The sequence below is a fragment of the Prionailurus viverrinus genome, chromosome A3, assembly GCF_022837055.1.
Source record: "Prionailurus viverrinus isolate Anna chromosome A3, UM_Priviv_1.0, whole genome shotgun sequence".
NCBI lineage: Eukaryota > Metazoa > Chordata > Mammalia > Carnivora > Felidae > Prionailurus > Prionailurus viverrinus.
In genome coordinates, this window is record NC_062563.1 from 1,222,649 (window position 1) to 1,237,716 (window position 15,068).

The 15,068-nt window shown below is 65.8% G+C and overlaps 1 protein-coding gene across 4 annotated transcripts; it reads right to left on the minus strand.

Annotated features, from left to right (window-relative positions):
- Positions 1 to 413: 413 nt before the first annotated feature.
- On the minus strand, positions 414 to 14,369 carry SLC17A9 (solute carrier family 17 member 9). 4 transcript variants are annotated; one of them, XM_047854082.1, is made up of 13 exons: positions 14,035 to 14,369; positions 8,908 to 9,105; positions 8,386 to 8,525; positions 6,619 to 6,718; positions 5,477 to 5,587; positions 4,790 to 4,886; positions 4,503 to 4,599; positions 3,794 to 3,881; positions 2,823 to 2,857; positions 2,390 to 2,505; positions 2,107 to 2,162; positions 1,921 to 1,950; positions 414 to 1,422 (listed from the first exon to the last, which is right to left on the minus strand). In XM_047854082.1, exons 1-13 carry the CDS (start codon positions 14,094 to 14,096, stop codon positions 1,245 to 1,247), a joined length of 1,308 nt encoding a protein of 435 aa, XP_047710038.1. In that variant the 5' UTR covers positions 14,097 to 14,369; the 3' UTR covers positions 414 to 1,244. The 4 variants fall into 4 exon arrangements, with proteins under 4 accessions (XP_047710038.1, XP_047710037.1, XP_047710036.1 ...); XM_047854081.1 differs by having other exon boundaries at positions 5,457 to 5,587; XM_047854080.1 differs by having other exon boundaries at positions 2,390 to 2,857.
- Positions 14,370 to 15,068: the final 699 nt, after the last annotated feature.

Genomic DNA, 15,068 nt, shown 5'->3' on the forward strand with positions numbered 1-15,068 from the left:
ACCTCCTCCCAAGCTGCCCCTGCACCTTCACCTCCACCTTCCTTCCTGCATGTGTCTGCTCAGGGGGCCGCCCCTGACCGTCACCTGCAACACTCCCCTGGCTTCCTCCGGGGTGAGCGCAACAAGCCTTTAATACGTGTTTATTCTTTTTAAAAAAGGAAGATTGGGGGCCTGGGGGGGCTCAGTCGGTTGGGCGTCCAACTCTTGACTTCGGCTCAGGTCATGTTCTCACGGTATGTGGGATCAAGCCCCACATCAGGCTCTGTGTTGACAACACAGAACATGCTTGTGATTCTCCCCTCCCCTCCCGCCCTTCCCCTGTTCACTCAAGCACTCTTTCTCTCTCTGCCCCTCCCCACGTGCTCGCCAACTCACTCTCTCTCAAGATGAATAAATAAAAGCTTCAGAAAAAATAAATAAATAAAGGAAGGTTAATAAAACTTCAGCCTTCCCTTTCCAGTTTAATCATTTAAATAAGTCTGGTGTGATCTCTCCACATTCTTGGTTCTTCCACACAGACAGCTTGCAGAATCTATTACAAACTCACGAGATGACCAGTTTCTCGTTATGAGAGAGAGAAGGACAAGGTGGGAGGGCTCCCTGGTCCCCAGAAGCATCCCTGGCAGAAAGGGACCCACAGGGGGTGCCGGGGGGGCCCCAAAGATGGGCGAGGGCGTCTAGCCCACAACCCCCAACAGCCTCCATCAGAGCCGCGGTTCTGGCCCAAGGCACAGTCTCCTGAGGACATGTGGTGAGGCCAGAAGACAGTGCTGGTTGTCATCACTGGTGGAGGGGGCCACCTAGTAGGCGGGGGCCAACTGCTAAACAGCCTGCAGTGCACAGGACGGCACCCCCCAGGAAGAATGATCTGGCCCCAGGGCCAAGAAGCAAAGCAGAGCAGGTCTGAGGGAAGAGTCCAGCTGGGTGGTGCCCCTGCCCCTGTGATGACAGACAGGCAGCCCTCCCACCCAGTGACCACGTGGGCACGCAGACCTACGTGGGACAGACTGTGACAGTGCAGCTGCTACTCAAAATACCAATCCCACTCACCCCTGCCAGCCCACGAACCCCGGGGAAGGGCGCGATCACCTCACTGGCAGGTGGAGAGACTGAGGCCCACCAGGGCCGCCCGGGCTCTGCTGGGGCCCGTCCCCCTCTGCTCACACACCCGGGATCAGGAGTGGGAGGCTCTTCAACACAGCCCGACGCCCCGAGGCGGGCAGCACTGGGTCCTCGGGGAACCGTCAGGCCGAGGCGGCTAGAGGTCCTCGTGGGTAGGGCTCAGGTCCACGCGCTGGGCCTCTCCAAACAGCAGAAAGATGCACAGCCCCAGGCTGCTGATGGCAGCCACCAGGCTGAACATGGACGTCCAGGAGCCCGTGGTCTCGATGAGGTAGCCTCCCAAGCACACGCCTACGACACCTGCACCAGAGGCGGGCGGGGCAGTCCTGAGGGGAGGGCCGGGGCGGGGACTGGGGCTAGGGTACCAGGAGGGGAGGCCGGGGGCGGCCTGAGGGACAGAAGCTGAACTCAGGTGTCCAAGCTACCAGGCCAAGGGAGGGCCGGCCTCAGAGGGTCCCAGAGGGCCAGAGACCTCACGGGCTGTCCGGCATACTGCCTCTCACAGGTCCTCCGTGGGGAGTGAGCCCCAGCGTTCTCACCCAGCCACTCAACCCCTGGAACCCCGGGCCTTGAGGATTTGACTCACATCTGTTGGTCAAGTGAGGGCTGGGGTGCTCGCCATCAGAAAAGTGAACGTTCGCCCCGGACCAGCTCCGGGATCTCACTGTCCCCCTCCCCGCTGGTCTGACACCGGGGGACCCTGGAGGGCGCCGTGCCCCACCCTGCAGGGCTAAGGGGCTGGCGGGGCGGGAAGACTCAGGGGTGGGACAGCCGGGAGACACCCAGCCCGCCTCTTACCTGCCAAGGCCCCAGCTGTGTTGGCCACACCTGTGAGCGAGACAGAGCGACAACGAGGATGGGTCACAGGAGGCCCTGGCCCGGGGGCAGCCCCTGGGGGCCCAGAGAGAGGACGGGGGGCTCGGGTGAGCAACGCCTGGGTGGGGAACAGCCCCTCCTATTCAAACGGGGGCCAGTGGCTCTCACCGAACAGAAAGCCGGCACAGGATGGAGCCAGGTCCTGGATGTTGACGGAAATGCCACTGTGGGAAAGAGAAAGGGAGGTGGGCGAGCAAGTGACCACAGGGCGGCTGCCACCCCATGGAGTCCGGGGCTGGTCCTCTGAGCACCCGGGGTCTAGAAACTGCCACACGGGCACTCGGAACCCAGCCCAGCCAAGGCCCGCCCCCCACAGCGGGGCGCTCAGCCATGCCAGGGCACAGCCACCGTGCCAGGGTGCCGGCTGGTGAGTGGGGCGCCCGGCCCTCACCTGTGGTTGAAGGTCTGCAGGCCGATGGAAGCTGATGCAAACACCACAGATTTGCAGAAGCTCGAGGTGTGCCCCAAACACAGGGCAAAAACGCTGGACAGGCCAAGGCCCATCACCTGCGGGAGAGAGGATTGGTGCCTGCCGACAGGGCTCCTCCCGGGGCCACCTGGGGCGCACTGAGCAAGGTCACTGGGAAAGCCCCTCCCAGGCCTGCCCAGCAGGTATGAGACCCCTACTTGTCCGACCAGAGGGGAATGAGGGCGACCCAGGCCCAGAGACGTGTGCGGGGGTCTGGGGGGGCACAGCTGGGAGAAGGACCTCAGGTCGGCCAAACCAGCCCCCAGCACTGACCCAGGGCACCTCCGAATGCTTTCTGGGTCAGGAGACGGGGGGGTCACAACCCGCAGGTCCCGGGAGCATTCCACCTCCCTACCTGCATGAACTTCCGAACAGTGATGGTTCTGTAACCTGAGCAGAGGAGAGAGGTTCCCACTGGCACCCATGTGGGGTCCCAGCCGGCACGGCTGCAGGGAGGGAGCGGGAGGGGAGGGCCGGGCCCTGGGCTCAAGGAGGGGGTGTCCCGGGTCATGCGTGAGACATGTGCACATGTGTGTGGGCACACGTGCCTGCACTGGGCATCCTGTGTGCTGGGTGTGTGTGAGCAGCTGTGTGAGTGTGTGTGGGCATGTGTGCCCCGTGCTGGGCATCCTGGGTGCGTGTGCACACCCGTGTGAGTTCCTGTGGACGCGTGTGCCCTGCCTGGGCATCCTGCATCCTGGGTATGCGTGCACATGTGCGAGTGCGTGTGAGTGTGCGTGCCCTGCCCTGGATGTCCTGTGTCCTGGGTGCACGTGTGCAAGTGCGTGTGAGCACGTGTGCCCTGCCCTGGGTGTGCATCTAGAGGACTCTCCAGGACAAGGTCAAGCAGACAGGCAGAAGGAAGGCCCCGGGACGGTTTACACACGTGCTATCTCCCTGTTTCTGCAAAGTCTCCACTTTTTCCACAGTGAGGGTGCAGCACTCTCTCACTAGGAAAGGACTAACGTCTAAGAATGCGTGTGCGTGTGCATGCGCATGCGGTGTGCGTGTCTGTGAGATCCTCGTCCTCGGGTGTGTTCGCTGGGGTCCCGGGCTCGCACACACAGCCCCCCCCGACCTATGACCTCTGACCCCTCTGAAGACCAAGGAGGAGCTCCACGGTGCCCACAGGAATCGGGTCCTCTCCCTGTGCCCCACCCCCTCCGGGAAACTGAGGCTGAGGTGGTCGGGGCCCCACTCTCGAAGCGAGGTCCTGGGGGTGGCAAGACCCCTCCCATCCCCGTAGCACCCCCAGGAGGAGGCCCCCACCCCCCACAGTGTGGCAAAGCTGGGTTGGCTCCCGGCAGCCCCTCCCCCAGGGCTCACCCTGATTGATGAGATGGTCGGAGAGGAACCCGCTGAACAGACCGGCGGGGATGGCCACCAGCCAGGGCACCACGTTGAAGACCCAGCCCTGCAGGGAAGAGGGAGGCCTCAGAGGGCATGCGCCTGGCCACCCGCGAGAGGTTGCACAGGCCGGTGGTCGCCCATGTGCCCTGATGCCCGGTAAGTCTCTCCCTGCCCACAGGCTGGGCTCCCGGGCTGGAGGGCCCCCCTGACCTTGACCTCCCCCACCCTGGCTGAGCTCCACGTCCACTAGGGCCGCCCGCCTTCAGGCCGAGTCTCCCTCACTGGCCCCCCACACCGTGACAGGGCCAAGCAGGGGGGACACAGGCCCACCGTGTGGAGGTGCAGGAGGTTCTGGTCACCAGACGGGGAGGGTGGCCGGGGTGGAGTGGGCCAAGCTGACCCTGCCCGTGTCGCGATCCCCACTTGGCCCGTCCTCAGTCATGACCACACACAGACCGTCGGCTGAGCCTAGGACAGGGCTCTGCCGGGCGGCCGCACAGGGTGCATCCAGGGAGTGGGCGCTGCGCGGTGGTGGGAAGGGGCCCTGTCCTGGGTGGCTGCACCAGACCAGAGGGGCCGCGGGCCCTGAGCACGGGCGAGGTCAGCTCAGGGCCGTGAGCCTGAGTGGGGCTGCAAACAACACCGTGTCTCCGTCACCCCGCGGGCACCAGGGTGGTCCACCCACCTTGGAGCTGGGGAACGTCTCCTTGAAGAAGGTCGGCAGCCAGGAGAGGAGGATGAAGAGAGCGCACGCGGACGACAGCTGAGCAGAGATGGCTGCCCTGGGGGGCGCGGGCTGGGCTCAGGGTCCACGCGCCCCAGCACCGCACGGAGGGGCGCCCCCGCCAGCCCCCGCGGAGCTCAGAAGCCGGGGTGACCCTGGCCTGTGTAGGCTTCAGGAACACCAGAGATCGGCTGGGCTTGGCCCCGTGCCGCCCCACCCCAAGCCGCGGCCCCGAGGCGCAGGCTCACCAGACAGAGGGCTTCCGGAAAAGCTGTCTCCAGGGAACTTTGGTGCGCCTGGACACCCGCAGGCCTCGCACCAGAACGCCCAAGGCCAGGATGAGATCTGAGGGGCAAGCGGTTTCCATGTGGAACCTCCTCAGAATCGGGGGACGGCGTCTGCTTGTAACAGACGGCTCCCGGGGGGGCAGCTCCAGGGGCCAGCGCCCCCACAGCCCTGCGGCCCACCTGGCTGCCCCGGGGACGGCCACACCGTCCTCCCTGCCAGCACCTTGGGCTGTCGGCATTTGAGGGAGTCTGAACAGACTTCCTCGGTCCTTCCCCCGTCCTCGGATCCCCCAAGCCCCGCTTCCTGCCATCTTTAGACCGATGGCCCCTGCCAGCTGCCTGTGCCCGGTGCGCACCTGTCTCCGTGTGCCCGCTTCTTCCTGGGGCACGGCTCTCAGGCCTGAACCCGGGCAGAGCCGGCCCGAGAACTGGCATTTTCCTCAGGCTCTAGTCTAGAGGATGCTTTTCCGGACGGGGCCAAGCTGCAGCCCAGGGACCCGCTGAGCGGGCGCTACTCCGCAGGTGAGTTGGGTGGATGTTTAGCAGCCGCTAGAGGGGCTGGGCGCCAGGCCCTCGCCCTCCCTGGGCAGCTGCGTTTGCCGGCCATCGCCCGCCCGGCCGCAGTTACCTTTTTCACTCAGCAGGTACCTGTGCACATAACACACCCACAGCAGGGTGAGCCCGCCGGAGAGATAGAAGACGCTAGGCCAGCCGTACCGGTCCAGGAGCAGGGAGCCCACGGCCCCCGTCACCAGAGTCCTGAAAGACAGGTGGCCGTGACCCTGGGCTTTGCTGGGGCAAGGCGATGCCTCTGAGCATCCCCACCCAGCATAAGCTCGTCACCAGGAAAGCAGCCGCCCCAGTCTGAGCGTATTTTGTGAAGCATTCGGAGCGTTCAGGGAGACTTCTGGCTGCCTCGGCGCCCAGGGGACGTGGGCAAAGCCGTGCGGCCATGACACGGCACGGGGGCCCTCTGTTGCTTTAATTTCTTGCTTCCGGGCCTCCAAGGTGGCCTCCAAGATGTCTAAACGCAAAAGCGGGAGAAGCAAGCACAAAGCCCAGAAGCCCTGTGGATCCTCGCCTCCTGCAGGCCGGGGGGTGGGGGGTGGGCAGGGGGGCGCCTTCCCCACCGGAGCCTCCCTTTCCTCATCTGTGCAGTGGGCAGACTGTGTTCCATGCCTCTCAGCCTAAGACACGGGCCCAGGACGCCTGGGTAAAGCGGGATGTCAGAAACAACGCACACCCTTCCTTGTGGGAGTACGTCCCACACGGCGTATCCAGAACCCCTGTTCCACTGGGCGCTCTGGGCTTTTATCCGGGCTCCTGGCCCGTCCTCAGGCACCCCTCCACGCTCTGATTTCTTGCCTGCTTCTTGGCAGCAGGGAAGTGAGGGACCTGAGCCCCGGGTAGTGAAGCCCCATCAGGACAGCAACATGTCCCTTCTCCCCGAGCGAGGCCTCCATTCAGGAGTACAGGGACAGGGTCTTCGTGTCTGGACCGTGTCACATGCCCCCCAAGGGGGCACAGGTAGCCTCCCACATCGGGACGGCACCCCCTCTGGCTCCCTCAGCACAGATGAAAGGGAACGCCGTGTCCCATTGCCAGAGCCTCAACCACACCACCTGTCCTGGGGACAGAACATGCACAAGGGTGGGGGGGGGGGTCCCCCGCAGCACAGAAGCAGCCGACCCGCATCTCCCTGAGCCACAAAGGCGCCCACGTGGCCTGTCCCCGCCCAGGCCCCCCTGGGCACACCCTCTGTCCCCTGGGCTCTCAGGGCCAGGACTTACCCAAATTGGGAGCCGGCCCCCACGGCACTGTATGTGAAGGCCCGTTCGCTCTCTCGTACCTTCTGTGACAGCAGGCTGGTCAGCGCCGGGAAGTAGACCCCTGAAACGAGCAGAGAGCTGCGTCCCCACGCTGTCACCTGGGGCCAGGGCGGGGCCAGCCAGGACCGAGAGCTGCTCTGGGAGGCTCCCCCGGGGACCAGCAGGACTGGGCTCTGAGGACCTGTCAGCTGGACTCTCAGCTGGGGGACAGGTGTGCTCAGGGTCCTGGCACAGAACGGGCTGTGGGAACGACGGAGTCTGAGCTGGCACTCCTGCCACACCAGCTCGAGTCCTGGTGCACACTCACACTCACACACGCACTCACACACGCACGCCACACGCTGATTCGTGCATGCTCACGCGCGCACGCTCACACACACACGCGCACGCTTGCTCGCACAGGCCCACTCACACTCGCACACACGCTCACACACTGGCACGCCCTGCTCGCACGTGCACATTCGCACTCACGCTCGTGCTCACACGCACACGCTCACAATGCTCATGCACACTCGCACACACATGCTCACACATGACACGCTCATGCACCCACGCACACTCACACGCTCTCTCGCTCGCACACGCACGCTCGCACGCGTTCACACACGCAGTGCACCTACAGCCCGTGAGGCCCGAGCGAGCGGCCCCACGGAGCCACGGTGCCCGGATGTGTCGTCGTCCCGCAGCCACACGAGATGCCGCCCCAGGGAGGCCCGAGGGACCCCGGGGCCCTTTCGCAACTTCCTGCAAATCTATGATCATTGCAAAACCTAATTTTTAAAACAGGGACGGCGGCTCCCGCCGGTTGTGCTGCGCTTTTCTCCCCGGAAGAGCTAAGAGGCCAGGGGCTGAGGCAGGGCCCGGCCTTCCCGTCGGGGCCCCACCCCCACCCACACCAACTGCCAGTCACCCAGGCTGATCGCTGCCCCTTGAGCTCTCGTGATGGCACGGACCGGCCCCCCACCTCCCAGGAAGATGGGGGAACAGCCTGAGCCGAGGGCCCCCTGGCTGGATGCCCAGAAACCCCAGCCACGGGACCGGCCGCACATGGGGCACCGGGGTGAACCCACGGGGGCTCAGGAGCCGGACTGCCCGAGAGGCGGACCGGTGGGGCCGGCCAGGAAACAGGGAGAGGCCCAGTGCAGACGCGGGTCCTGGAGGCTCCGGCCAGGGGCAGCCTCTGCCCAGCAACACGCAGAAACTCAGCAAGTCCCCGCTGCTCCAGCGGCCAGGGGCGCTGACGGCCACCGTGTGGCAAGCTGCCTGCCACCCACGCCCCCGGGGTGGGCCTTTTGGCGGAGGGGGGCATCTGACATCGGATTGTGCCAGACCGTGAAATATTTCTGGGAAACAGACAGAGCTTCGGCGCCAAGGCCTCGCGCGGCACGACAGACCCGCCCGCCACGGGGAAGCGCAGCCGAGCGCCGGCCGCCTGCTGGGGGTGGTCCGTCCTTGTGCCTCCCTGCCCACGAGGACAGCTGCCCGCCCGCCGCGCTGGGGGCTCCCGGGGCCTTATCAGCAGGCGCAGGAGACTTCCTCTGACCTAAGCACATGCGCGGGATCACGCCTGAGTACACGTATGTACCCACACGTACACCCACCTGCACGGACACGTCCACACACCCACGTGTCCACGCGCATGTACCTACACGCGTACACAACGCGTGCGCGCTCGCCTGGCGCTGGCACGGCTGGGACCGCAGAGGGGAGCTGCCAAGACAGCCCTACCTTGGAGCAAGCCCGTGAGGATGCGCGAGAAGGTCATGAGGACCAGGTGAGCACTGCTGAGGCGGGCGAGCAGCGGAGTGGCGGCAGTGATGAAGCCCCAGGCGGAGGCGGACAGCAGGATGACCTTCTCACCCCCGATCCTGGAGGAGGACGAGAGCACAGTGGCGGGTGGCGGGCAGGGTGGGCGGGTCCTGCCCGGAGGAGCCCAAGCCGGTGCCTGCTCCAGCCCGGCTCTGAGATGCCGCCACCGGGACGCTTCCTCGTCCTCCTCCGCAGAAGGGGCGGAGGGTGAGGGCACAGGCCCAGGCTGTCCCTCCGTCCCAACAAGCGCCCCCCCTCCCGCCCCCCAGGACAAGCGCCCCAAGGGGAGCCGCGCACCTGCCCCCGGACCGCCTCCTCCACGGACCTCGGTCCTCCCGGCCGATGCCTCTCTCCAGGCCAGGCCTGGCCCCACATTCATCCTGCGGGAGCCGCCTCCCCCCGGGGCAGCCCCGGCCCCGCGTGGGGAGCAGGAGTGGTTACCTGTCCCCCAGGTGGCCGCCCACCACCTGAGTCAGGCAGTAGCCCCAGAAGAAGCTGCTGAGCACGACGCCGGCTTCCTTCTTGTTCCAGCCGAAGTCCTGGCTCATGGAGACGGCGCACACGGGCACGCTGACCCGGGCGCAGTACAGCAGGCCCGTGCCCAGCAGCAGCGTCCCCGTCCATGCCTGGCACTCGGGCCTGTGGGACAGGAGGGACGGTGTCACCCAGGAGGGCAGCGTGGCCGCCCCTCCGACACCGGAACCCCCCTGCGTGTCGGCTCCTGAAGCACAGGCAGACTCTAGGAATGAGTCACGACAGCAGAGGCTGGGAGCAGCCGGACGGCCAGCAGAGGGGCACGTGGGACAGAGCACAGCTGGAGGGGTGTGCTAGCCGGGACCGGCAGCCAGGTCCACGCCCCCACTCCCCGCTCCCCACAGGCCAGGGTCCCCAGGGAAGCAGCTGGGCAAGAGCAGACAGCTCAGTAACCTGCCCAGGAGACCCCGGCTGAGGCCAAAAGGGAGGGTCTCGTGGCAGGGGTGGGCCACTACGGGATAGGAGCAGGGCAGTTGGTCCCCGAAGGCTCCGCAGGAAAGCTGTGTGTGCCCCGCAGAGGAGGTCGGGGCAGGCGGTGCTGGGTGGCCAGCAAGGGGACAGTGCCGTGGGGCTGGTCGGCCCTTGGAGGAACCCGGGCAGAGGCGAGGCAGGCCCGGCTGCCTAGGAAGTCTCCAGACAGGTGTCCACAGGGGGACGGTCCTTGAAACTTCTGGCCAGTGCTCCCCGACTGCCCCTGAGACCAAGGGAACTGAGAAACTGCCAGAGCCAGGAGATGACGCCCCCATGCATGTGGGGTCCCAGATGGGGTGCTGGGGTGTGAAAACCAACAGCAGAAATCTGAGCAAACTCCGGGCTTTTGTCCGTGGTTCCCTGCGGAGAGGGACTCGCAGGCAGGCGGGACAAAGGCACGGCGCTGACAGAAGATGTGGAGGGAGGGGCGGGCGGTAGAGTCACTCCCTTCACGTGACTCTGCAAATCAAGAACCGGCCTCAGAGACAAAGTTTACTTTTAAACAGTGAGAGGGAGGGAGCTGTGGGCACCAGCCGTGGGGGTGGGAGATGGGTGGAGAGGGGGTACCGCTGGTGACTTGTGATGTCCCGTGCGGAGGGCGGGGTGTGCAAGCTGGGGGCGGGTGGTCAGAGAGTGCGGGGGCCTTGCAGCAGCCCTGCGGGGAGCTCAGGGGCCCCGCCTGCACGGGGACCCATCCTGAGGGGGTGCACACACCAGGAGCCCCATCAGTGGGTGTGATACGACGCACCCATTACCACAAACGCCCCGACCTGGAGCGGGGCCCACCTGCCGGGAGAAGTCAGGGCTGCGGGACTCCCCGCAGGATGGACCACTGACCACAGGAGCTGCCCCGGGGGCTGGCCTCCAGGCGCCCAGGTGCGGGTGGGTCTGTGGACACGGAACAAGAGGCCTGGCCTCTTCGAGCCTCCGTCTCCTTAGTGAAGACAGGCTGGTGCCCATGACAGCTGCCTCTTCATGGGTGAGTAGACAGCAGAGTGACCAGCAAGTTCCCAGTGTCCCAACAAGAAGCCACTGTGACCAGGAGGAAGGGAGGCCAGGCAACTGTGTCCACCTCCTCCAGCTGATGTCTCCACGTGGGTCCACTCCCTGTCCACAAACCACAGTGCGCTCTTCCACGGTCAGGGAGGAGGCGGCCCTCCCCACGGCCCCGACCTGCTGAGTGGCCCCACCGTGGGCGCCCTGGGGCCGCTCCTGGCTGCAGCCCCTCCACAACCAAGGAGCCACTGCTTGAGGCTGTGGGGCCCTGCAGTCCCACCAGCAGAGACAGCTGATTCGAGGTTCGACACCATCACTCAGGAGTTTGGGGGTGAATGAGTCTGAGTTCCAGCAGCCGGCCTTCTGGCCCCAACAGACCCCTATCTGTAGGCCAGGGCCCCATCTGGGGCTTGGGGATTCCAGTTCCAAAGTGCCTTCCAGCTCCTGATGGGGCGTGTGGCGTGGGCATCAAAGAAGTCCCCGTCCAGGCCCTGGCACGACGCAGGGAACCCCATCCCTTCCCTGGACTGGTTTCCCAGGCGTGCTCTGGACCAGGCACTTCAGGCTGGGCCTCTGGACCTCAGAGGGGCGTGGCACGCAGGGCTCCAGGGTGCCCTTCTGTGGCCCTCTGCTTTTATATACCAGAACCAGTGGGAAATCGGGTCCTGTGCTAAAAATATCCCCAGCTGTGCAATTCCAGAAGCCAGACACTAGACCCTGCTTTGGCTGAGGTCAGCTGGGGGACGGTGCTCCACTTGGAAACTGCCCAGTGACCCCCGTCACACGCCCCCCACCCCCACCTCCAGGTTCTTAAAATGTTACTGGAATGATTCAGAAGCCTGGACAACGGGGACAGCAGCATGGACCCGAGGTCCCAAGGCTTCCCCTGCTTGAGAGGGATGGGGCCATAGGGGAAGCTCAGTGGCTGTCCCTCTGGGCCCGGGGGCCCCAAACGCTAGTTTTCTTTCCAGAACTGAAGACCGTGGGGCAGAGGCAGGGCCAGGCATCTGCGAGGCTGATAAGCCCGCAGGTGGCACCAGCTCACTGCCCACCCGACACAGGACACGGGGCCCCTGGCAGGGCGGACCACCGTGGGCTCAGGCACCTGCCCCTCTGGGGTTCCAGACCTGAAGATGATGCCCCCAACGTCTCCCCGACGCTCATCCCTGGGACTTGACCACAGTCGCCCCGCGAGCACCTCACACGGTCCTCCCTCCCACCCAGCTTTCCAGCCCAGGGGCAGCGGGCCTGTTGGGCACATCGCTCTCCTGAGCAAACACTCCCACTGGCCTTACTGGGGAGGCCCAGAGCAACACAGCCCAAACTGCCCCCTGGAGTCCGTCCAGCTGGCCTGAGCCCAGCCGGCTGCAGCATCACCACGGCCTCCGGGTGCCCCATTCCGGGGGAGCCCACGGCACTCCCACACCCCCGCGCCCCCTGCAAGCATGTGTATGCACTGTCCAGGGGCACCAGGAGAAGGCGGGCGTGGAGCAGAGTTTCCAACGCCCCCACAGACAGCCACAGTCCAAAGGTGCCTTCGAGAAGGAGCTTCATTCCTTTCTATGGTCAGAGCAGTGGAGGGCCACCCGCGTCCAGACTGGACTGTGCCCCCAGCAAGCCCACCTGGCCCATCTCACTGGTGACCCTGAGAGCCTGGCTGTGTTTGCTCTCTGGGTGGGAAGGCCAGCTGAGGCTGACCCACTCTGGGAGGCTGGCAGGCTCCTAGAATATGGTGCTGCCCCTGGGCCTCCTTGTGACCACGGGAAGCCAAGAAAGGCCCATCAGCATCAGGGCCAGCAGTCTGCCCTGAGCTTGTGTGGGGCAAGGTGCTGTCTGCTTCCTCCCTGGGAGGCCCCCTGGCCCAGTCCCCAAGCTGGAGGCAATGCCAGCTGGGCAGGCAGAGGTACTTCCTCTCCAGTGGCTGGGGACACAGAACAAGGAAGTCTGGCTGGACTCGGCGGCCCAGGCACGGACTCCTTGATCCTGTGGATGGCCTGTTTGGGAACACAGAAGGCAAGAGTGGATAGGAGAGCTTCATCCTGCCCACAGTGACCTGCCCTGAGCCTCAGGCCTGCGCCCCCAGCTCATCAGAATGCTTCCTATGAACCTTCTAGAAACTTCTGCTTCCTGCCAGTGGCCCTTGTGCATAAGCATCCACGGCTGAGCAAACATGTGGTCACGTGGCCCCTCGATTCAGAAAAGGGAAATGTGCCGGCATTGCAGGCCACGGGTCCAAGGCCACTGGCTGCCCCCACCCCTGCTCCCAGGGCCCACGAGGGCAGACACGTGGCTGTTGAGGCAGAGGGCACACAGGGTGGGCAGCCAGAAACAGCCACACTCACTGCGATGGGTCCACTCAGGGGTGGGGACAGCCTCGTCCCGGCTGAATCCAGTTCTACTCAGGACCCCCAGACCCCTCCAGAACTTCAGGCTGCCTCCCCTGCCAACGGCCCGGGGAAGTGGGGCAAGTGCCCCTTCCAGAGCGAGCACACAGGGAGGCAGTTGAAGCCGAGCCAGCTAGAGCCGCTGAAACGTGACCCCATGCCACCCGGATCAGTACCTGGATCAGCCCCTCGGTATCCAGGGCAGCGGGGGGGGGGTGGGGGGGCGGGAGTGGGGGGGAGGACGAGAGCGCTCCTGGACCCTGGCAGGCACCAGCACGCAGCCCCCCAGCTCTAGCAGATGCCTGGAGCAGGGCCCGGGCCGAGGCTGCGGTTTGGGCTCTGGGGCTCCCGCGCTCACTGCGGCCCTTCCCACGCTGCTCTGCACACCTGTCCCGCGAAACGACCAGCTTCTCTCCCGTCTCCCCCACTGGCTTTGCCTTCATCTTGCCCCAGCCTCGGGGACACTACCTCTTAGGGTCTTCCTGTGACCCTGTGCTGGGCGGCAGCAGCAGGTCCCGAGACCAGGCTCCCTGGGCATTCGGAGACGGACGTGAACTGGCCTGGGAATCCCAGGGCCTGACGTGGGCCCAGGGTCCACAGAACCAGAGGGAGGGCTGCGGCACAGGTGGCCTGGTTGTTCAGCGTGTCACAGTCGTGAGGAGAGCCCCGGTCCTGGGGCCTTCTGTCCTCGGCAGTGGATGTGGAAACAGAATGTTTCCCAGAATGTGGGCCCTGCCCCACCAGGAGCCTCCCCCCCCCCCCCCACCATGGAGACCTGTCCACAGCACACAGCTGGCAGGTATGGGCAGGACTCAGCCACCTGCCATTTCAGCTGAACCTGCTCTCGGGTGTGTGGTCACAGGTAGGGACTCGGGGCCTGTAAATGGGTGTGGTCCTACCCGGCAGGGTCACTTCTAGGACCCACAGCTGTGTCCGTGAGCTCCCCCTTCACCAGCCAGGACGATGCCCCCTTCCCCCAGGCAGGACTCCTGGGACACCTCCTGCCTGTGCACCCCCCAGGACCCTGGGGTCTCTCTCTGGCCCTGGGACTCGAAAAGGGATGGGGTCTGGGGCTGGGTACTGGTATGCGGACAGTCAGGGAAGTGCACAGCCCATAGGTGGAGAGAAGGTGGCCTCGCCCCGTCCCCAAGCCACCGCCCCGCCCCCCACACCTTGGCCCCACCTGGACCACTGGGCGTCCTCAGCCCCGTCCCTGCGGGCCTCCTCCGGTGGCAGCGGCTGCATCGGGGGCAGCCGTCCGCGGGCGCAGCGCGTCCAGGTCGGGCGCCCGCCTCTCCAACCCACACGGGGCAGCGCCGCCCAAGGCCACGTGTCAGTCCCGGCCGTGCTTCCGTCTGGCGCTCTGCTCTTAGGACGTGTCGCCCCCGGACGGCCACCGCAGAGGGAGGGCGGGTGGGGCGGGGCACACACTCGGTCCCCGCCCTGCGCTCCACCGGCAGCTGTCAGGGTCCACCTCCCTGCGGCTCCGGCTCGGCTCCCATGAAGTCCGGCGGCGGGGAGTGGGGAGGGTGCGGGGCTCCCGGTGGCGGGTGGCCCGCTGGGCGGACCAGGCTGTGGAGGGCGGGGCCTGGGGGATCCTGGCGTCAGGGCTCTGGTGTTGGACAGGAGCCTGTGAATCGGGGGATGGTGGTGGTCCCCGTGTCACAGGGCTGTGGACTTGTCCAGTGACAACTGGGGACAGTCTTCGCAGAATGCGAGAGCAGGAAGACTCAAGCGCCCCCAGTTTGTAAGGTGGGTCTTCGGAGGTGGGATCCCGCCCTGCCACCCGAGCCAGCCAACGCCGGGCAGCTGAGCGGGCAGTGTCCACGTGGCAGGCCGTGCGGAACAGGCCAGAGCCCCAAGGGCGTGCCAAGCACGGAGGGTCTGCCAGCCCCCAAGCTGAGTCCCCGGGGCCCTCTCGGTGTGCGGGGGGCGGGCTTTACGTGGCCTCGTCGAGGACACGGCCAGCACGGAGCCGCGGACGCCGGGACCCGATGGCCACAACCGGGCTTCCGGCCACACTGGCTTCTCCTAGCTGCCGCCTCCTCCGTCCTGCACAGGGCAGCCCAGCGAGCTGGGTCCCGTCCCGCCACAGCACAGCCTCCCAAGGCTTCTCACCGCACTTAGAACAAAGCCTAAAACATCCCCGCAGGGCAGGGCCCCATCCTCCAGCCACGGGCCTTTTTTGGAAGCCAATTCCCTCCCCCCTCGGCCTCC